Source organism: Pristiophorus japonicus, chromosome 17 (genome assembly GCF_044704955.1).
Source record: "Pristiophorus japonicus isolate sPriJap1 chromosome 17, sPriJap1.hap1, whole genome shotgun sequence".
In the NCBI taxonomy this organism is placed as follows: Eukaryota; Metazoa; Chordata; class Chondrichthyes; family Pristiophoridae; genus Pristiophorus; species Pristiophorus japonicus.
In genome coordinates, this window is record NC_091993.1 from 123020223 (window position 1) to 123044212 (window position 23990).

At 46.9% G+C, this 23990-nt stretch overlaps 1 protein-coding gene across 1 annotated transcript in view; it reads left to right on the forward strand.

Moving 5' to 3' along the window:
- mfsd4aa (major facilitator superfamily domain containing 4Aa) overlaps positions 1 to 23990 on the forward strand; it is a 72690-nt gene that overhangs the window by 29966 nt on the left and 18734 nt on the right. The window contains exons 3-5 of the mRNA XM_070859487.1: positions 3492 to 3734; positions 9634 to 9793; positions 23780 to 23895. Coding sequence (XP_070715588.1) covers positions 3492 to 3734; positions 9634 to 9793; positions 23780 to 23895 — 519 coding nt within the window. The remainder of the gene's footprint in view (positions 1 to 3491; positions 3735 to 9633; positions 9794 to 23779; positions 23896 to 23990) is intronic.

Consider the following 23990-nt stretch of genomic DNA (forward strand, 5'->3'; position numbering starts at 1 on the left):
GCTCTCCACAGGAGCGTTATCAAACAGAATTTGACACCGAGCCACATAAGGAGATATAGGGGCAGATGAAAGAGGTAGGTTTTAAGGAGCATCTTAAAGGAGCAAAGAGAGGCGGAGAGGTTTAGGGAGAGCAGATGCATTTGACTTTTGCTGTGGAGGTTACATGTTCCAGAGGACACACAAATTAACTCAAACCTGCCTTCTCTTCCACGTCAAATCCTTCTGAGCTGGTCGTTTACTCGGAGCTAATAATAGTAATTGTGAATGGGCTATTTTGAAAGAAATAGCCTGGGGAAAGTAATGAATCTGAATTTCACTTTGACCACCCCCAGCCAAGGACAAACTCTGTAGCTGATTTAAGCTACAATGGAAAAAAACCCAAGTGCACAGACCTGAACTTGTGCTGCTCTCTCCCTTGCTCTGTGCTTTTGAAATTCTGCTTCTTCCTCTTTCGCAAAGCAAATCAAATAAGAACATAAGAAATAGGAGCAGGAGTCAGCCATTCGGCCCCTCGAGCCTGCTCCGCCATTCAATAACATCATGGCTGATCTGATCTTGGCCTGAACGCCACTTCCCACCCGCTCCCCATAACCCTTGACTCCCTTATCGTTCAATAATCTGTATATCTCCACCTTAAATATATTCAATGACCCAGCCTCCACAGCTCTCTGGGGCAGAGAATTCCAAAGATTCATGACCCTCAGAGAAGAAATTCCTCCATCTCCATTTTAAATGGGTGACCTCCCCTTATTCTGAAATGATGCCCTCTTGTTCTAGATTCCCCCACAAGGGGAAACATCCTCTCTGCTTCTTTATCTAAGTCAGACATCCAGGGCCAAAGCTCCCGGTGTAACAGCGTGGATATCCTGTAGGCTGCCTGCGAATTCCCTCTGAGGGCAGTGCTCGAAGATGTGCTCCAGGGTCTGATTAGGAGCTCCACAGTCACATGATGGGGAGGCTTTAATCTTCCACCCATAGAGAAGGTGGCAGCATCGACCGGGACCGGTTCTGAGGCGTTTGATGGTTGTCCACTGTTTGTGAGGAAGGTTTGATCCTTCAGGTTGTACTGTGGGGCTCTTCCATCAGGAATCCATTCTGCTGAAGGCCAATGATTGGTATGCTTGACTCCAAGCAAAGCAGATCTCAATTCAAAGGTCTTGACATTTTGAATAAAAATCAAACTGCCCAACCAACCCTCTCTATTTGTGTATAGTAAGCAGATACATAACACCACACCTTGTAGAAAAGTTCTCAATGGCTAACATGTGCATCCGATTTTCTAATCAGATCTTTTTTTAAAGTTAACCCTCTACTGGGAATTTAAGCAAGCTGAGCTGCAGAGTGCTGGTAGATGGATTTATATATAGTTTAAGAACATAAAAATTAGGAGCTGGAGTAGACCATATGGCCCCTCGAGCCTGCTCGATATTCAATAAGATCATGGCTGATCTTCAAACTCAACTCCACTTTCCCACCCGATCCCCATATCCCTTGATTCCCTGAGACTCCAAAGATCTATCGATCTCAGCTTTGAATATACTCAACGACTAAGCATTCACAGCCCTCTGGGGCAGAGAATTCCAAAGATTCACAACCCTCTGAGTGAAGAAATTCCTCCCCATCTCAGTCCTAAATGGCCGGCCCCTTATCCTGAGACTGTGTCCCCTGGTTCTAGACTCTCCAGCCCGGGGGAAACAACCTCTCAGCATCTACCCTGTCAATCCACTTCAGAATCTTACCTGTTTCAATGAGATCGCCTCTCATTCTTCTTAACTCCAGAGAGTATAGGCTCAATCTACTCAATTTATATCCATTCTCTTGAGTTCCTGGTCTTTAACAAATCATTGCCACAGAGTTACTGTCTGGACCAAGGCACAATTGGGATGTATTGATTGAAGCTTTGCGATGTCCTGGTGATCTAAAAATGCTTTCTTTCTTTCTTAATTATAATCGCTCAACCATTGCTGGCCGTGCCTTCTGTTGCCTAAGCCCCAAGCTCCCTGCCTAAACCCCTCCATCTCTCCACCTCTTTTTCCTGCTTCAAGACGCTCCTCAAAACCTACCTCTTTGACCAAGCTTTTGGTCACTTGCGCTAATTTCTACTTATGCGGCTCGGTGTCAAATTTTTAGCGCATAATACTCCTGTTAAGCGTTGGTACGTTTCACTACATTAAAGGCGCTACATAAATACGAGTAAGAACATAAGAATTAGGAACAGGAATAGGCCATCTAGCCCCTCGAGCCTGCTCCGCCATTCAACAAGATCATGGCTGATCTGGCCGTGGACTCAGCTCCACTTACCCGCCTGCTCCCCATAACCCTTAATTCCCTTATTGGTTAAAAATCTATCTATCTGTGACTTGAATACATTCAATGAGCTAGCCTCAACTGCTTCCTTGGGCAGAGAATTCCACAGATTCACAACCCTCTGGGAGAAGAAATTCCTTCTCAACTCTGTTTTAAATTGGCTCCCCCGTATTTTGAGGCTGTGCCCCCTAGTTCTAGTCTCCCTGACCAGTGGAAACAACCTCTCTGCCTCTATCTTGTCTATCCCTTTCATTATTTTAAATGTTTCTATAAGATCACCTCTCATCCTTCTGAACTCCAACGAGTAAAGACCCAGTCTACTCAATCTATCACCATAAGGTAACCCCCTCATCTCTGGAATCAGCCTAGTGAATCGTCTCTGTACCTAGTCCAAGGCTAGTATATCCTTCCTTAAGTAAGATGACCAAAACTGCACGCAGTACACAGGTGCGGCCTCACCAATACCCTGTACAGTTGCAGCAGGACCTCCCTGCTTTTGTACTCCATCCCTCTCGCAATGAAGGCCAACATTCCATTCGCCTTCCTGATTACCTGCTGCACCTGCAAACTAACTTTTTGGGATTCATGCACAAGGACCCCCAGGTCCCTCTGCACCGCAGCATGTTGTAATTTCTCCTCATTCAAATAATATTCCCTTTTACTGTTTTTTTTCCCCCCCAAGGTGGATGACCTCACATTTTCCGACATTGTATTCCATCTGCCAAACCTTAGTCCATTCGCTTAACCTATCTAAATCTCTTTGCAGCCTCTCTGTGTCCTCTACACAACCCGCTTTCCCACTGATCTTTGTGTCTTTCCCACTAATCTTTGTGTTGTTATTGTTAATTGATTGATGGGCGCTCTAAGCGTGGTGTGATGGCTGTAATGTATGTAGCCATGAGTATGCTCACGGGTTTGTAGAGCTGTTGCATTGTGAATGGCTTAGCCAGTCATGTGACATTCAAAAAGACTCCTTAAAACCCGTGCCAGTTGAGTCTAGGTCATCCACGATGAGGTGTGCAGTTGTGAGCCTGGTGGATGAACTGGTAATGTGTAGTGTGTAGTGTGATTGTTAAACCTTTGTTAATCAACCAACTAGTTCTTCATAGTAATGTGTTGCTATGAATTCTTAAGTAAAGAACCCATGAAGCAAATATATTACAGTGGTCTCTTTTCGCCAACAGGTCCTCCATTTCTCTGTCGGTTTTGGAGCATTCCTCAGCCCCATGATCGCAGATCCCTTCCTTTCAGAAACGAACTGTATAAAGAACAACCTGACTGCCAACGGGACGGCTTCTGACTTGACACACATCCGGAATTCCTTGGTGCCCCACCACATGGTGAACGAGACTCAGTTTGATTTGCCGACCGATGGGCTCGTCATCTCACAAGTGTCCTACGCCTTCTGGATCATGGCCCTGATCAATGTAAGTACAATAGCATGAAGTAAGGTTTCACCGAAAGGCGGAAATGATGGGTAGGCGAAGTCCATCAAGCCCGTCCCACACTGAGACGCTGGAGCATCAATGAAACATAGAAACATAGAAAATAGGTGCAGGAGTAGGCCATTCAGCCCTTCGAGCCTGCACCGCCATTCAATAAGATCATGCCTGATCATTCCCTCAGTACCCCTTTCCTGCTTTCTCTCCATACCCCTTGATCTCTTTAGCCGTAAGGGCCATATCTAACTCCCTCTTGAATATATCCAATGAACTGGTATCAACTCTCTGCGGCAGGGAATTCCACAGGTTAACAACTCTGAGTGAAAAAGTTTCTCCATCTCAGTCCTAAATGGCCTACCCCTTATCCTAAGACTATGTCCCCTGGTTCTGGACTTCCCCAGCATCGGGAACATTCTTCCTGCATCTAACCTGTCCAGTCCCATCAGAATCTTATACATTTCTATGAGATCCCCTCTCATCCTTCTAAACTCCAGTGTATAAAGGCCCAGTTGATCCAGTCTCTCCTCATATGTCAGTCCAGCCATCCCTGGAATCAGTCTGGTGAACCTTCCCTGCACTCCCAATAGCAAGAATGTCCTTCCTCAGATTAGGAGACCAAAACTCAACACAATATTGGCTAAACAATTCTCAACCCCTCCCCCCACTCACATCTATAATGCCATCATCATCATAGGCAGTCCCTCGAAACGAGGATGATTTGCTTGCAAGCCAAAAAAGGATGAGTTCTCAGGTGTTTCAATGAAGGACCTAATATTCAAGGTTCTGAACTACATCCTGAGGGGTGGAAGATGCCTGTGCGTGGATTTTTTTAACGTGTGATGGCCATTGCACACCAGCCACCACACGGGCTTGACAGAGCTAGGTCTTGGTCCTGTGGCAAGGGTTAACCAAGACGACTGGAGACCAGCTCTGCTGCACGGACCTAGTGCGCACACATATTGCAGTGTGGCCTGGCCCATGCCGCCCCTGGGCCCCTGGCATACATCACCTAAAATGTATGCACCCATGAGTATGCTCGCACGTTTGTAGAGTTGTTGCATTGTTGTTAATTGATTGATGGGAGCTCTTGGCATGGCACGATAGCTGTAATGTATGTACTTGCGAGTATGCTCAAGGTTTGTGGAGCTGCTGCACTGTGAGTGGCATAGCCAGTCACGTGATGTTCACAAGACTCAATAAAACCCCAGTCAGTTGGGTCTAGGTCATCCACGATGAGGTACGCAGTTGTGAACCTAGTGGATGAACTGGTAATGTGTAGTATGATTGTTAAACCTTTGTTGATAAACCAACTAGTTCTTAATAGCAATGTGTTGCTATAAATTCTTAAGCAAAGAACCCATGAAGCAAATACATTACAGCAACCAACCTTGCAGCCCATACAATCTCCTGGGGGAAGGAAAAAACAAACCACTCCAATAAGGAGAAAGGTATTCTGAAAAATTCCTCTCCGACTCCTTCAGGTGATCGAAACCAGTGTGGGAGATCTCACAGCCCGAGTGTTCTCTATAAAGACCTTTTTATGTGATACCAGCTCTGCCCCAGTCAGGAACTTGAAGGTGATGCAACAGCTGGCAACACATTCCATCTGTGAACACCTCCTTGCTTAAAGAGGAACAGCCCAATACCCTGTGTATTCCTGCTCTTGCACAGTTTAAACTCATGCCCCTGGTCCTTCCCAATCTGTTAAAATAGGTTAATCTATCTGCTGCAATGCTCTATGCAGCCCTTTCATTATTTGATGATGTTCACAAGACTCAATAAAACCCCAGCCAGTTTGGTTCGTGGGATCCACTGCAATTTTGTCCCCTTCAAGTACAATGCTCCATACTATAATGTATGCACCAGTGAGTATGCTCACAGGTTTGTAGAGCTGTTGCATTGTGAGTGGCTTAGCCAGTCATGTGATGTTCACAAGACTCAATAAAACCCCTGTCAGTTGGGTCCAGGTCATCCACGATGAGGTATGCAGTTGTGAACCTAGTGGATGAACTGGTAATGTGTAGTGTGTTTGTTAAGCTTTTGCTAATAAACCAACGAGTTCTTAATAGCAATGTGTTGCTGTGAATTCTTAAGCACAGAACCCACGAAGCAAATACATTACAGTGGGGTGTTCGGAGAAACACTCCTGCACTTCCAAGCCCCCGCAACAATAGTTTCCAACTCGCCCTTTCCGGAGAGTTATTGGCCTGTGGAACGGGTCTGAGACCGTCCCAGCTCGCTCCAACCACCGTTCCCCATAAGCTATGCGGCAGTACAGCGACCAGGAGGTCCCGCGCATGCCTGCTCACCGGCTGCAACGCTGGAAAAACGACCGTACGGCAAATTTAAAGGGGCCCACGCCTAGAATCAAAGTTGGCGGGATCATTGGCTCCAATCCAAAATGGCAAATCGGGGCCCCAGTTTGTGCAGCATCGGCCTGGGTTAAAATTGCAGTCGGGCCCCAGTGACATCATCGGAGCCCGAACTGCCTATTTAAAACTGCACCCCGTATTATTGCATCCGGGGGTATAAACGACATTGCGCAGGAAGGCAGCGGGATCGGAGGGCGTGAATCGCCACCGTGATTTTAACAGCCCACCCACCCGAAAAAAAGGCATAACTGGACCCTTTGTGGTTTTTGCAACCGCACGGGAGGATTGTGGATTTTGATTTGCAGTAAGTCTGATTTGAAACTGACTAGCAAAGAAAAGAACATATGCCCAGAATAAATGTAAGCCTTTCTTTATTGAATCTACTTCCAGCTTCCTTACAGGCAGTCTGCTCCAGATAATAGCATAACATTTTTTTTTAATTCTTCTCATGACGTGGATAGAGAATTGGTTGGCAGACAGGAAGCAAAGAGTGGGAATAAACGGGTCCTTTTCAGAATGGCAGGCAGTGACTAGTGGGATGCCGCAGGGCTCAGTGCTGGGACCCCAGCTATTTACAATAAAGATCAATGATTTAGACGAAGGAATTGAATGTAATATCTCCAAGTTTGCAGATGACACTAAGCTGAGTGGCAGTGTGAGCTGTGAGGAGGATGCTAAGAGGCTACAGGGTGACTTGGACAGGTTAAGTGCGTGGACAAATGCATGGCAGGTGCAGTATAATGTAGATAAATGTGAGGTTATCCACTTTGGTGGCAAAAACAGGACGGCATATTATTTTCTGAATTCTGACATTAGTAAAAGGGGAGGTGCAACGAGACCTGGGTATCATGGTACATCAGTCATTGAAAGTAGGCATGCAGGTACAGCAGACAGTAAAGAAAGCAAATGGCATGTTGGCCTTCATAGCGAGAGGATTTGAGTATAGAAGCAGGGAGGTGTTACTACAGTTGTACCTGGTGAGACGACACCTTGAGTATTGTGTGCAGTTTTGGTCTCCTAATCTGAGGAAGGACTTTCTTGCTATTTATGGAGTGCAGCGAAGGTTCACCAGACTGATTCCCGGGATAGTAGGACTGACATATGAAGAAAGACTGGATCGACTAGGCTTATATTCATTGGAATTTAGAAGAATGAGAGGGGATCTCATAGAAGCATATAAAATTCTGGCGGGATTGCACAGGTTAGATGCAGGAAGAATGTTCCTGATGTTGGGGAAGTCCGGAACCAGGGGTCACAGTCTAGGGATAAGGGGTAAGCCATGTAGGACCGAGATGAGGAGAAACTTCTTCACTCAGAATTGTGAACCTGAGGCATTCTCTACCACAGAAAGTTGTTGAGGTCAATTCGTTAGATATATTCAAAAGGGAGTTAGATGTGGCTCTTACGGCTAAAGGGAAGAGTGGGTATGGAGAGAAGGCAAGAGTGGGGTACTGAAGTTGCATGATCAGCCATGATCATATTGAATGGTGGTGCAGGCTTGAAGGGCCGAATGGCCTACTCCTGCACCTATTTTCTATGTTTCCCCCCACCTCTGGTTCTTTTGCCAATTACCGTAGAAGGACAAGGGCAGCAGGCGCATGGGAACACCACCACCTCCACGTTCCCCTCCGAGTCTCACACCATCCTGACTCGGAAATATATCGGCTGTTCCTTCATCGTCGCTGGGTCACAATCCTGGAACTCCCTCCCTAACAGCACTGTGGGAGCACCTTCACCACACGGACTGCAGCGGTTCAAGAAGGCGGCTCACCACCACCTTCTCAAGGGATGGGCAATCCCGTGAACAAATAAAAAAAACATCATAAATCTGTGTCCTCTGGTTACCGCCCCTCCCATCAGTGGAAATGGTCACTTCTTCTTACTTACAGGTGCAGAAATGATGGTGCAATCATTTACAGAGGTACAGATCAGCCAGGGTCCAGTTTGAATGGCGGAACAGGCTCGAGGGGCTGAATGGCCTCCTCTTCTCTGTACAGCAAGAGGGATCGGAGCATCCAACTTCTTTTTATTAAATACTTTAATCCTGTCGGTGCGAAGCTATAACAAAAAATAAAAGCTAAGAACTGTCCCGGATGTCTTTGTTTACAAAAAAGGATTGGGACATTCCTGGACTGTTCACCAAGGTACACCTTAATCTCCCAACTGAAAGGAGTTTATTTATTTCACTGTCAATTATCCACTCTCTCCTGCCTGTCAGAACTGTACCTGGAGTTAATTTGCGTTTTCTCAGTGCAGCTCCTTCTGTTCCGTGCTGCCTCACTTGAGTCCGACCTGGCTTCGCTTTGTTTACTGATAACAACTTTCTCAAAAGCAAAGTACTGCGGACGCTGGTAATGTGAAACAGAGAAAGCAGGTCAGGCAGCGTCTGTGGGGAGAGAGAAACAGAGTTGACGTTTCAGGTCGACGGCCTTTCGTCAGAACTGGAAAAAGTTGGAGATGTAACAGGTTTTAAGCAGGGAAAGTGAAGGAGAGGGGGTAGGAAAGAACAAAAGGGAAGGTCTGTGATCGGGTGGAAGGCAGGAGAGATTAAACGACAAAAGGGACGATGGTGTGAGACGAAAGAGGGTGGTAACAGGACATGTAAAGAAACAAAAGACGGAACTCGAGGAGGTGTAAATGGGAACGGCAGAATCATTACTAGTTGCTGCTAAAAAAAAAAGAAAGACTTGCATTTCTATAGCGCCTTTCACTAATTGCCCTTGAAGGCGATGGTGAGCTGCCGCCTTGAATGAATGGTTTGCTAGGCCATTTTGGAGGGCAGTTAAGAGTCAATCACATCTCTGCGGGTCTGGAGTCACATAGGCCAGACTGGGTAAGAGCAGCAGATTTCCTTCCCTAAAGCCCATTAGTGAACCAGTTGGGTTTTTCCGACGATCCGGTAGTTTCATGGCGCTAGTTCTTTTATTGCAGGTTTATTTAATTAACTGACTCTAAATTGCCCAGCTGCCATGGTGTGCTTGTGAACTGGTGTCACAAATCCAGGCTTCTGGATAACATCATCATCATCGGCAGTCCCTCGGAATCGAGGAAGACTTGCTTCCACTCTAAGAATGAGTCCTTCGGTGGCTGCACAGTTCATTATGAGAACCACAGTCCCTGTCACAGGTGGGACAGATAGTCGTTGAGGGAAAGGGTGGGTGGGACAGGTTTGACGCACGCTCTTTCCGCTGCCTGCGCTTGTTTTCTGCACGCTCTCGGCGATGAGACTCGAGGTGCTCAGCGCCCTCCCGGATGCACTTCCTCCACTTAGGGCGGTCTTTGGCCAGGTTCTCCCTGGTGTCGGTGGGGATGTTGCACTTTATCAGGGGGGGCTCCGAGGGTGTCCTTGTAGCGTTTCCTCTGCCCACCTTGGGCTCGTTTGCCATGAAGGAGTTCCGAGTCGAGCGCTTGCTTTGGGAGTCTTGTGTCTGGCATGCGAACGACGTGGCCTGCCCAGTAACATAATCACTATTCCGCTGCAGCCGTTAACCCATGCTGTTCTTTCTCGGTAGTTGCCGGTGCCCGTGGCCGTACTTTTCCTGATGTGTAAGCAGGGATTCGGGGGCTGCTGTGGTAAGAAGAGCACACCGCTCCTCCCGGCCGAGGAGCTTCCCCGGGATGTGCAGATGGACAGATTATCGCCAGGGCAGGAGAAGGCGCTGCGTGCTAAAGGTAGGCGAAGTGCACAAGTGTGTAATGTATGCACCGGTGAGTATGCTCACAGGTTTGTAGAGCTGTTGTTTGAAGGGGCGGCTCCTCCATTTCTGGCTGCGCTTCAGTCCCACGCTGCTGATCTTTACGGAGGGGAGCCGGGAGGTCGGAGGGCCTCCTCGTTGGGCTGCTCCTGGGCCTGGCCAAAGTGGCCATTAACCAGTCAAGGCAGCGGGTGGTTGAGGGGGTCATTCAGCCCGACTGCCTGCCTCTCTTCGCACCAGGATGTCCCTGGAGACGGCGCATGCGGTGTCCACCGGTACACTCACGGCCTTCCGCAAGAGGTGGGCACTGGAGGGTCACCCCCGGCAACCAAATTTTAATTTGACCATTTATTGCTTTAAAAGTTTTATTTGTTAATTTATCGGTTCTAGTGCCCCTTTAATAAGGGGGCACTTGTTTTAAAGTTCTACTCAAAATAGTTGTAGAGCTGTTCAGTTGGGAGTGGCTTAGCCAGTCACATGATATTCACAAGACTCAATAAAACCCCAGCCAGTTGGATTCGGGGAATCCATGATGAGGCAGGTGGTTGTGAGCCTGGTGGATGAACCGGTAATGTGTCACCTGATTGTTAAACCTATTGCTAACAAACCAACTAGTTCTTCATAGCAACGTGTTGCTATGAATTCTTAAGCAAAGAACCTATGGAGCAAATACATTGCGATGTGAAACAATGTCAACACGTGCGTATGTGCTGTCGGAGGTGCCGTCCTTCGGATGAGATTTTAAGCCAAGGGCTCCGGTCTGCTCGTCTGCTCTCTAACGTGCCCCTGGCACTATTTCAAAAGAGCAGGAGAGTTTTCCCCAGTGTCCTGACCACTCCCTCCACCAGCCAATTTGCACACAGCAAGCACCCAAAAACAGCAATGTACTAACGACCAGATAATCTGTTTCTTTAGTGATGTTGATTGAGGGATAAATATTGGCCAGAACACCAGGGATAACTCCCTTGGCTCTTCTTCAATATACACAGACTTGCATTTATATAGCACCTTTCACAACCACCGGATGTCCCAAAGCGCTTTACAGCCAATGAAGTACTTTTGGAGTGCAGTCACTGTTGCAATGTAGGAAACATGGCAGCCAATTTGCGCACAGCAAGCTCCCACAAACAGCAATGTGATAATGACCGGATCATCTGTTTGTTATGTTGGTTGGGGGATAAATATTGGCCCAGGACAAGTAGTGCCATGGGATCTTTTACATCCACCTGAGGGCAGACGGGACCTCGGTTTAACGTCTCATCCATAAAACTGCCCCCTCCCCCCGCCCAACAGTGCAGCACTCCCTCAGCACTGCACTGGAGTGTCAGCCTAGATTTTGTGCTCAAGTCCCTGGAGTGGGGCTTGAAACGAAAACCTTCTGACTCACAGGCGAGAGAGTGCTCCCCTTTGAGCTGTGGCTGACGCTTTAAGATGAGAGGTTAGATAATGCTCTTTGCAGTTAGAATCGACCATCTGTGTCAACAAACGCTGTGAACCAGTTATCTATAACACACTAATATTGCCGGTTAAGTGAACGGGCTGAACTGCAAGTTTCTATTAGGCTGTCATCTTGTTCAATGCTACAATTATTGGCCTATTACCAGCCCAAAGTACAATGCAGTTTTAGATAAATTTTAACCCTATAATCTATGAAATGTCTGCGAGTAAAGTACTAGATGTTAACTGTTCCCAAGGTATTGAACTTTAAAAAAATCTCATCCCCTCCCACACTCATGTTTTTTTTCTTAACGCACTGGGGATTGCTGGAATGTGGGATCGTGAGACTGGGGCACCCTTCAGTACCTTGCACAAGTGCCTTCTCTTCACCTGCAGTGCCTGCACAGTGTCTTGTCAGCAGGCCATTCAACCGTGAGCCTCTATTGCTGCCAAACCCGGCCCTGCTCTCAGTCAGTGCCTGCACATTTTCACCGTACAGCACCAAACATCAAAGTAGCGATCAGGAGCTGGGACCCTTGCTGAATTCATTCCTCACAAAGAAAGACTTGCATTTCTATAGCGCCTTTCACCACCTCAGGATGTTCCAAAGCGCTCTGCAGCCAATGAAATATTATTTGGAGCGCAGTCACTGTTGTAATGTAGGAAACACGGCAGGTAATTTGCGTACAGCAAGCTCCCACAGACAGCAATGTTTTCTCCATTTAAATTATAATAACAACCAGATAATCTTTTTAGTGATGATTGAGGGATAAATAATGGGCAAGGCCTCTGCTCTTCTTTGAAATAGTGGACACAAGATCTTTCACGCCCACCTGAGAGCAGATGGGGACCTCAGGTTAACGTCTCATCCAGAAAGATAACCCCTCTGACAGTGCAGCACTCTTTCAGTAGTCAGCCCGGATTACATGCTCAAAGCTGTGGAGTGAGATTGGAACCCACGACCCAGAGACAGGAGTGCTGCCTGCTGAGCCACAGCTAACACTTGTATGGCAGTCCTGTTCAGCACTGCACCAGCTTCCTCCATCTGCCCCCACCCGCCCCCGCCGATCTGTATCGGGATTTCTGCCCCAACTCCAGCGTTGCAGCAAGTGAAAACTGGCGAGGCTGGAGTCAGACAGTGAATGCACCTCTTCGATACATCAGGGAGGGTGAAGGAGGTTGATGATCTTGAAATTTGTTTGCAAAACACCACAGCTGTGTTGCGTAAATAGCCACCGAGAGCCTGCTATGTTTAAATAGCAGCACTAGTAAATGCGGTACAGGAGGCTGAGTTTGCAACCGTGATTTGTGGCCAAGATCCTCCTCAAACAGTCAGCGGCTGACCTTGTTCGTGCATTGAGCAGCCCGGAGGCTCATTCCTGTCGGCATCACAAAGTAGAGAGCTAGACCGACAGAGTTACTCCCGGGGATATTCCTCCCTTCCTCCTCGCTCCGAGGACGGGCTCGGGGTCCTGGCTGTGCGCTGGTCGGCAGCGTGGACAATGGGGACTGGGGCAAGGTGCCTGTGGACAGCTGTGTCTCCTGCAACCCGTGCCTCAGCAAGAGGTCAACACATTCAGGAGGGTGAAGGGGGGGGGGGGGGGCGGTGAGGAAACTGGTCAGGAAAGAAGAGGGGAATTCGTAACCAGACGCGTGAGAAGGAATGAATTCTGCTGCCCTTGCTTCTTCCCTGCAGTAGGGCTCGCTGTTGCCCCTCAGGATGAGGAGCAGGCCATTCAGCCCCTTGGCAGAAATAATAGAAAAGCAAAATTATAATTTAAATGGAAAAAAAATTGCAAAGTGCTGCAGTACAGCGGGACCTGGGGGCCTTGTGCATGAAACACAAAAAGTGAGTATGCAGGTACAGCAAGTGATCAGGAAGGCAAATGAAATGTTGGCCTTTATTACAAGGGGGATAGAGTATAAAAGCAGAGAAGTCTTGTTACAACTGTACAAGGTATTGGTGAGGCCACACCTGGAGTACTGCGTACAGTTTTGGTTACCGTATTTAAGGAAGGATATACTTGCATTGGAGGCTGTTCAAAGAAGGTTCACTAGGTTGATTCCGGAGATGAGGGGGTTGACTTATGAGGATAGGTTGAGTAGGTTGGGCCTATACACATTGGATTTCAGAAGAATGAGAGGTGATCTTATCGAAACATATAAGATAATGAAGGGGCTTGACAAGGTGGATGCAGAGAAGATATCCCCACTCATAGGGGAAACTAAAACTAGGGGATATAGTCTTAGAATAAGGGGCACCCATTTAAAACTGAGATGAGGAGACATTTCTTCTTTCAGAGGGTTGTAATTCTGTGGAATTCTCTGCCCCAAAGAACTGTGGAGGCTGGGTCATTGAATATATTTATGACGGTGATAGACAGATTTTTGAGCGATAAAGGGTTATGGGGAGTGGGCAGGGAAGTGGAGCTGAGTCCATGATCAGATCAACCATGATCTGTTGAATGGCGGAGCAGGCTCGAGGGGCTAAATGGCCAACTGCTGCTCCTATTTCTTATGTTGAGCTTGTTCCGCCATTCAGTGAGATTCTGGTCGATCTGTAGCCAATCCACCCACCTTGGCTCGCTTCATACCATCGTCGAGCAAAAATCCTGATATGAATAGCCTGAACTCGGGAGGCAGCTCACAGATGACACTCTCCTGGAATCTGAAGTAGTGACCCGAGAATTGTGGCCTCGCCGGGTCTGTACAGTGTGCACACGCACCCAGAGAGGCCTCGGAAAAGCCGGTTCTCGGCATGCAATGCGCATGCACAGAGAACCTGCATTTGTGATCAGGAGGGCCTTCGCGGGCGGAGATTTGGGCTATTTGGCCAACTCTTGCCCAGCGAATGTCATTCAAACTCCTACGGCTGGTAAAAGCTGGTGTATAGCTTACTTTTAACCAGCATAAGAGTTTTAAAACATAGAAAAATGTAAATGTTATCACTAATTTTTATATTAAAAATCCTGTCCATTAAGGTAAGATTATTTTTAACCCTATTAAAACATTTTGTAAAAATTTGAACACATTTTTTTTTTCTAAGACATTTAATTACATTCAATTTCAATTAATTTTAAATATGTGAGGTGTTTTTTTTTTAAATTTATTGTGTAGTGTTTCTGTGTTTTGGGGCGTATTCTCATTGATTGTAATGGGAGCTCGTACAAACGGAGCTCGCATTATTATCAATGAGAATACTCCAGGTTCAGAGAAACATAGAAATTTACAGCGCAGAAGGAGGCCATTTCGGCCCATCGTGTCCAAGCCGGCCGACAAACAGCCCCACGGCCCTCGGTCAGCAGCCCTGGAGGTTACATATAAACCTGTGAACTATGAACAATGGCGGAAAGTAAAGAGCACCCAGCCCAACCAGTCCGTCCCACACAACTGTGACACCCCTTACGCCGAAACATTCTACACTCCATCCCAACCAGAGCCATGCGATCTCCTGGGAGAGTCAAAAAAACATAAAAACCCAGGCCAATTGAGGAAAAGAAAATCTAGGAAAATTCCTCTCTGACCCATCCAGGCGATTGAAACTAGTCCAGGAGATCACCCGGGCCATATTCAATTCCCTGCAGTACTTACCATCGTATCTTCACCGGCCAACAAGAGGTTATCCAGTCTAATCCCACTTACCAGCTCTAGGTCCGTAACTCTGCAGGTTACGGCACTTCATTGGTGGTCCAGGCCCACGTGATCCCAGGTTGCGCTTACATTCCTGCGATGTGTGAGCCCATACGCTGGGCTGCGCAGCTAGGCCCCGGACAGTAGATATACCTTCCTCCGAGACCACCAGGTACTTTTGGGGGGGAAAAAAATTTTGGTCGGAAGCGTCTGCCCGCAGGAAACCTCCGTCCGCAATTTTCGGGCCAATGTCCTAAAATGAAGGGGTGGGAAAGGGAAAGGTGGGTAGAGAGTAGATGATGGACTGGATATTCTGCATACATTCGCAGAGACACAGCTAATGGGTGTACAATCCCACAGTTGATTTTACATTACAACATTGACTCCACTTCAAAAGTACTTCATTGGCTGTGAAACATCCTCCGGTCTGGAAAGGTGCTATATAAATGCAAGCTCATTCTTTCTTTAAAATGAAGGGAAGAGGCATATAGGGCTCTATAACAATGTAAAAGTCATTTTGGTCATGTATCAGGTATAAGAAAGACCGAAGGGCCATTGTGCAATGCCGTCCATGCTGTTCGGTGCCGACAGGTGTGAGGTTTAAGTGGCCAGGTGAACCTGTGTAGACTTGCAACTTTTTGGCCCAACTTTTAATTTAAAGAGTGGGCGTTGCCCATAGCACCAGGTGAGTAAATTTCCCCGGCAGCTAAATACAAACTTTTATTTCAACTGCTCTGACACCTGCGGGAATGTCGAAACTGTAACTGCATAAAAGATCTGGTCTAAATGTATAAATGTGCAGCAGCATGATGCGACTTTTTGGAGTAACAATCTTGGCTCATAGAATCATAGAAATTGACAGCGCGAAAGGGGACCATTCGGCCCATCGTGTCCGCGCCGGCCGACAAAGAGCTACCCAGCCTAATCCCACTTTCCAGCTCTTGGTCTGTAGCCCTGTAGGTTACGGCACTTCAACTGCACTTCCTGGTACTTTTTATATGTGGTGAGGGTTTCTGCCTCTACCACCCTTTCAGGCCGTGAGTTCCAGACCCCCACCACCCTCTGGGTGAAAAAATATCTCCTCTAAACTCTCAATTTAACTCAAATGCCCCCTGGTAGTTGACCCCTCTGCTAACGGAAATAGGTCCTTCCTATCCACTCTAACGAGGCCCCTCATAATTTTATACACCTCAATAAGGTCTCCCCTCAGCCTCCTCTGTTCCAAAGTAAACAACACCATTCTTTCCAATCTATCCCGAAAGCTAAAATTCTCCAGTCCAGGCAACATCCTCGTAAATCTCCTCTGTACTAGAAATGGTGCAATAATACCCTTCCTGTAAGGCAGTGACCAGAACTGCACGCAGTACTCCAGCTGTGGCCTAACTTGTGTTTTATACAGTTCAAGCATCACCCTCCCTGCCATTATATTCTATGCCAGTCGACAGATCACTCGGCTCTGGGTCAGAAGGTTGTGGGTGGAGGATCAACTCCAGGGTCTTGAGCACATCATCCAGTTCAGTGCAGTACTGGGCCGGGGGTCACTGCGCCGTCATCTGCCTCAGACATTAAACCGAAGCCTTAACTGCCCGCTAAGATCCAGCGTGACACTACTTTACAAAGAACGAGAATGTCGTCCTGGCTCAACCAACATCATCAAAGCAGATTATCTGCTCGGGTATCAGATCGCTGTTTGTGGGAGCTTGCTGTGCGTGAATCGGCTGCACATTATAACAGTGACTGCACCTCGAGATTATGCCGTTGACTGTGATGAGTTTTGGGATGTCCTAAGTTACAGACGCCGTACAAATGCAAGTTCTTTCTTTCTTGGTGCTAACTGGTGTGCTGACATAGTCGCGGCTCACGTGAAAAACAAATGGCTACTCGGATGAGATATCAGGGGGCTGTCAGGGTGGATCTACAACAACAGCTTGTATTTATATAGCGCCTTTAACGTAGCAAAACATCCCAAGGCGCTTCACGGGAGTGTTTTAAGACAAAAAAAAATACATTTGGCACCGAGCCACATAACAAATTACGTCAGAAGACCAAAAGCTTGGTCAAAGAGGTAGATTTTAAGGAGCGTCTTAAAGGAGGAGAGAGGCGGAGAGGTTTAGGGAGGGAGTTCCAGAGCTTGGGGCCTAGGCAGCTGAAGGCACGGCCACCGATGGTTGAGCGATTATAATCAGGGATGCTCAAGAGGGCAGAATTTGAGGAGGGGTTATTAGAACACAGGAAATAGGAGCAGGATTAGGCCAGCTGGCCCCTCGAGCCTGCTCCGCCATTTAATAAGATCATGGCTGATCTGATCATGGACTCGGCTCCACTTCCCTGCCCACTCCCCATAACCCTTTATTCCCTTACCGCTCAAAAATCTGTCTATCTCCACCTTAAATATATTCAATTACCCAGCCTCCACAGAATTCCACAGATTTACAACCCTCTGAGAAGAAATTCCTCCTCATCTCAGTTCTAAATGGGCAGCCCCTTATTCTAAGACTATGTCCCCTAGTTTTAGTTTCCCCTATGAGTGGAAATATCCTCTCTGCATCCACCTTGTCGAGCCCCCTCATTATCTTATAAATTTCGATAAGAAACACCTCTCATTCTTCTGAACTCCAATGAGTAGAGGCCCAACCTACTCAACCCCCTCCTCTCTGGAATCAATTTAGTGAATCTTCTCTGAACAGCCTCCAATGCAAGTATATCCTTCCTTAAATACGGAGACCAAAACTGTATGCAGTACTCCAGGTGGAGCCTCACCAATACCCTGCATAGTTGTAGCAGGACTTCTCTGCTTTTATACTCTATCCCCCTTGCAGTAAAGGCCAACATTCCATTTGCCTTCCTGATTACTTGCTGTACCTGCATACTCACTTTTTGTGTTTCATGCACAAGGACCCCCAGGTCCCTCTGTACTGCAGCACCTCGCAATTTCTCTCCATTTAAATTATAATTTTGCTTTTCTATTTTTTCTGCCAAAGTGGGTAACCTCACATTTTCCCACATTATACTCCATCTACCAAATGTTTGCCCACTCACTTAGCCTGTCTATACATTCCTTTGCAGATTTTTTGTGTCCTCCTCACAATTTGCTTTCCCACCCATCTTTGTATCGCCAGCTGTGAGGCTGAAGGAGATTACAGAGATAGGGAGGGGCGAGGGACTTGTAAACAAGGATGAGAATTTTGAAATCGAGGCGTTGCTTCGATGCAGGTCAGCGAGCACAGGGGGTGATGGGTGAGCGGGACTTGGTGTGAGTTAGGACACGGGGCAGCGAGCACAGGGGGTGATGGGTGAGCGGGACTTGGTGTGAGTTAGGACATGGGCAGCCAAGTTTTGGATGACCTCAAGTTTACATGGGTATAATGTGGGAGGCGTTGCAATAGTCAAGTCTCGAAGTAACAAACGCATGGATGAGGGTTTCAGCAACAGATGAGATCTAGCCTGAAGGGACCCAAAGCGTGGTCAAAGTTGTACTGTCAAATATATCCCAAACTTTTGCCCCCAGAATAGGTCGTGACCTTCAGGAGAGGAGGGAGAAGGGGAGAATATTAAGGGAGAGAGAGAGAGATTAAGTGGACAGGGTGGAGATAGTGACACCTGATTACAGTAAACAAGTTGTGATAGCGTCTGGAATAATGTGCTACTGTCTCTGGTTCATGAATATTTTGCAACAAACAACATGCCAGACCACGCCGATGTGACTCCCCCACTTCTAGGAAAAATTTATATCTCACTCTAGAATTATGTAGCCCCCCCCCCCCTCCCAGAGAGCAATGACGTGACAGACAGATCAGACGGGAAACATTTAAAGAAAAAAAAGACTTGTATTTATATAGCGCCTTTCACGACCACCGGACGTCTCAAAGCGCTTTGCAGCCAATGAAATACTTTTTGAGTGTAGTCACTGTTGTAATGTGGGAAACGCGGCAGCCAATTTGTGCACAGCAAGCTCCCACAAACAGCAATGTGATAATAAGCAGATAATCTGGATTTTGTTATGCTGATTGAGAGATAAATACTGGCTCCAGGACACCAGGGAAAGCTCCACTTGCACTTCTTTGGAATAGTGCCACAGGAGCTCAGCTTAATGTCTCATCCTAAAATCAGCACCTCCAGCAGTGCAGCACTCCCTCAGCATTGCAGGTGTCAACCTAGATTTATGTGCTTAAGTTCCTGCAGTGGGACTTGAACCCACACCCTTCTGACTCCAAGGCAAGCGTGCTACCCACTGAGTCACAGCTGACACGGGGCTCTGGGGACTGGGGAGAGAGCAGGTGGAGTGTGGAACCAATTGGACAGCTCTTTCAATGAGCCGTCACAGCACCAAGGGCTGGTTGGCCATCGAGTCCATGAATGGGCAGCTGGACCCCGAATCTGTCGACGTGGCTTCTAGCCGAGCTGTTTGAAACCGGTTCATCTTGTGTTTGCAAAACATCGACTGCAAACATGTCAACATTTTCTTGCCCTGATCACAGCCAGAGAAACGCCCAATTCATCAAATGTTAAAAGCAGTTTACAAAAGGTCTTTATTAGTCGGATCACATTTCATCAATCATTAACTTGTGATGGCTCGATACTCTGAAATCACCATACTGTCTAGAGTTTGCTCATCAAAAAGCTCCCTCTATCAGCAATGTATCCAAGAAAACAATGCCACGTTTACTACATTACAACAGTGACTACACTTCAAAAGTACTTCATTGGCTGTGAAGCGCATTGCGACGTCCTGAGGTCGTGAAAGGTGCTATATAAATGCAAGTCTTTATTGTGGTATAGTTCAAGCCCCTCGCTGCGGTATCAGCTTTGACTTAGTTGGTGGCGCGCTCCTCTCTAAGTTATAAGGTTGTAAACCTAAGCCCCACTTCAGCACTTGAGCGCATAATCCAGGGCTGATATGTCAGTGCACTACTGAGGGAGTGCTGCACTGTCAGAGGTGCTGTCTTTCGGGTGAGACATTAAACTTGATGGGCAGAAAAGATCCCGTACTACTTTTCCGAAAAAGGAGTAGACAGTTTCCCTGGATGAAATTCCTCTCTCAACCACCAACATCACCAAGAGCACATTAGCTGGTCATTCATCTCCTTGCTGTCTGTGGGAGCTTGCTGTGCGCTAATTGACTGCCACGTTTTCCTACATTACAACAGTGACAATACTTAAAAAGTACTTTGTTGGCTGTGAAGCATTTTGGGAAATCCTGAGGACATGAAAGATTGATGGCTGTGCATGCCTACATAGCGACTGCCAGTCAGAAGTACTTGATTGATTCAAGGTGTGAAAGGTGCGATATAAATGCAAACTCTAGCTTTCATGTTCCAGAGTTTGAAACAAGAGAATCTATCATTGTAGCACTGGGTGTTGTTCACAGTTGACATGGAGACAATATGAACATTTAATTCGCTTCACTGAAACCCTGACAATAATGAATGTTCTTCCTTGATACTTCACAGTCCTGTAATACCGGAACACTTTCTACCTGACTGGTACCTTGTGGGATTCATTTAACCTGTTGAGTGTAACAGAGTGGTTCGAATGTAGAACTCACTATAAGGAGTAGTCAAGCCGTATCCATAGAGGTATTTAAGGGGCGACTATAGCACGTTTTACGACCACTTGACAAGGTGCTTTACAGCCAATGAAGTACTTTTGGAGTTTAGTCACTGTTGTAATGTGGGAAACGCGGCAGCTAATTTGTGCACAGCAAGCAATAAAAACAGAGAATGCTAGACATCTCAGTGGGTCAGGCAGCATCTGGGGAGAGAGAAACAGAGTTAACGTTTTGGGTCTGTGACCCTTCGTCAGAACTGGAGTGTCCGTAAAGAACAGATTCTTAACCAGCACTGAAAGAGGGGGAAAAAAGAACAAAAAGGAAGGTCTGTGATAGGGTGGAAGACAGGAGAGATTAGAGAGACAAAAGGGATGACGGGCCAAATAGAAATGGTAACGATAGAGGTTAGATCTGGATGGGGTGTGAATGGCGTAGTAATTCTATTCGAGACAAAGAAGGGGAAAAAATGGAAAAAGAGAAGAAAGAAATAAAAACATAAGATGGGGGGGGGGGGGGGGGGGGGGAGGGAAAGGGATGTGTTTTTTCTGAACACTCCAGTTCTGACAAAGGGTCACAGACCCGAAATGTTAACTTTGTTTGTCTCTCCACAAATGTTACCTGACCAGCTGAGATTTCCATCATGCTCTGTTTTTATTTCAGATTCCAGCTACTGCAGTATTTTGCTTTTGTATTTGTACACAGCAAGCCCACACAAACAGCAATCTGATGACCAGATGGTTTTTATGATGTTGATTGAGCGATAAATATTGGCCAGGACACCGTGGATAACTTCCCTGCTCTTCTTTGAAATAGTACCATGGGATTTTTCACGTCCACCTGAGGGGGCAGACAGGGCCTCGGTTTAGAACATAAGGACATAAGGACATGGAACAGGAGTAGGCCATCTAGCCCCTTGAGCCTGCTCTGCCATTCAATAAGATCATGGCTGATCTGGCCGTGGACTCAGCTCCACTTACCCGCCCGCTCCCTGTAACCCTTAATTCCCTTATTGGTTAAAAATCTATCTATCTGTGATTTGAATACATTCAATGAGCTAGCCTCAACTGCTTCCTTGGGCAAGAATTCCACAGATTCACAACCCTCTGGGAGAAGAAATTCCCTCTCAACTCGGTTTTAAATTGGCTCCCCTGTATTTTAGTGCCCCCTAGTTCTAGTCTCTCCGACCAGTGGAAACAACCTCTCTGCCCCTATCTTGTCTATCCCTTTCATTATTTTAAATGTTTCTATAAGATCTCCCCTCATCCTTCTGAACTCCAATGAGTAAAGACCCAGTCTACTCAATCTATCATCATAAGGTAACCCCCTCATCTCTGGAATCAGCCTAGTGAATCGTCTCTACCCCCTCCAAGGCTAGTATATCCTTCCTTAAGTAAGGTGACCAAAACTGCACGCAGTACACCAGGTGCGGCCTTACCAATACCCTGTACAGTTGCAGCAGGACCTCCCTGCTTTTGTACTCCATCCCTCTCGCAATGAAGGCCAACATTCCATTCGCCTTCCTGATTACCTGCTGCACCTGCAAACTAACTTTTTGGGATTCATGCACAAGGACCCCCAGGTCCCTCTGCACCGCAGCATGCTGTAATTTCTCCCCATTCAAATAATATTCCCTTTTACTGTTTTTTTTTTTTCCCCCCAAGGTGGATGACCTCACATTTTCCGACATTGTATTCCATCTGCCAAACCTTAGCCCATTCGCTTAACCTATCTAAATCTCTGTGTCCTCTGCACAACCCGCTTTCCCACTAATCTTTGTGTCATCTGCAAATTTTGTTACATTACACTCTGTCCCCTCTTCCAGGTCATCTATGTATATTGTAAACCGTTGTGGTCCCAGCACCAATCCCTGTGGCACACCACTAACCACCGATTTCCAACTCGAAAAGGACACATTTATCCCGACTCTCTGCTTTCTATTAGCCAGCCAATTCTCTATCCATGCTAATACATTTCCTCTGACTCTGCGTACCTTTATCTTCTGCAGTAACCTTTTGTGTGGCACCTTATCGAATGCCTTTTGGAAATCTAAATACACCACATCCATCGGTACACCTCTATCCACCATGATCATTATATCCTCAAAGAATTCCAGTAAATTAGTTAAACATGATTTCCCCTTCATGAATCCATGTTGCGTCTGCTTGAGTGCACTATTCCTATCTAGATGTCCTGCTATTTCTTCCTTAATGAGAGCTTCTAATTAACAAAGACAGCACCTCCAACAATGCAGTGCTGCCTCAGCACTGCACTGGGAGTGTCAGCCTAGATTTATGTGCTCAAGTCCCTGGAGTTGGGTTTGAACCTACAACCTTCATGACTCAAAGGCAAGTGTGCTGCCCACTGAGCCACGGCTGGCACAATGAAGAAGAAGTTCGGTAAACACATGTGGGAGAAAGGAGTAGAGGATAACAGCAACAACGTACATTTCACTCGTAAAATGTCCCAAAGTGCTTCACCGGACGTTGTGAAAGAAAATAGGACACCGAGCTACATAAGGAGATATTAGGACAGATGACCAAAAGCTTGGTTAAAGAGTTAGGGGGAAGAGAGGTAGAGAGGTGGAGAGGTTTAGGGAAGGAGTTCCAGAGATTAGGGCCTGGGCAATTGAAGGCACGGCCACCAATGGTGGGCTAATGAAAATCAGGGATGATATGTCAATGCACTACTGAGGGAGTGCTGCAGTGTTAGAGGTGCTGTCTTTCGGGTGAGACATGAACTTGAGAGTGATTAAAATTGGGGGTGCTCAAGAGGGCAGAATTGGAGATTTCGGGGGTTTGTAGGGCTGGAGGAGGTTACAAAGATAGAGAGGGGCGAGGCCATGGAGGGATTTGAAAATAATTTTAAAATCGAGGCGTTGTCGGACCAGGAGCCAATGAAGGTCAGCGAGCACGTAGGTGATGGGTGAACGGGACTTGGTGCGAGTTACGATACGGGCAGCAGAGTTTTGGATGAGCTGAAGTTTATTGGGGGTGGAAGATGGGCGGCCGGACCAGAGGAGCCTTGGAATAGTCAAGTCTAGAGGTAACAAAGGCATGGTTGAGAGTTTCAGCAGCGGATGAGCTGAGGCAGGGGCGGAGACGGGCGATGTGGGTAATGGAGTGGAAGCTCATCTCGGGGGGGCCAAGCACGAGACCAAGGTTGTGAAGGGTCTGGTTCAGCCTCAGACCATTGCCAGGGAGAGTGATGGAGTCATCGGCTAGATATGCTGATAGGGTGAGATGAAGCAGGGTCGGAGGAGGCTGGTGTGGAGCATAAACCCCACTTGTCAGGCCGCATGGCCGGTTTCTGTGCAATAACCCAACTGTTCATTTCTTTCCCACAATTTAGAGCCCGATGGTCTGATTGATTGCCTCAAGGGACTGCATCTTCAAGAAGCTCCTTGTACCTTCTTTGTTGTCCATGTTATAGGCGCTGTCGTGCTTTTTATGACTGATGGGATTTTGGTAAGTTGAGTGTCCTTTAATAGTCTGAAGGTTAAAGTCAATTCACAGCTGCCCCCAAAAAATTGCCAAACAATTGGATTGCAATATTGAAAATG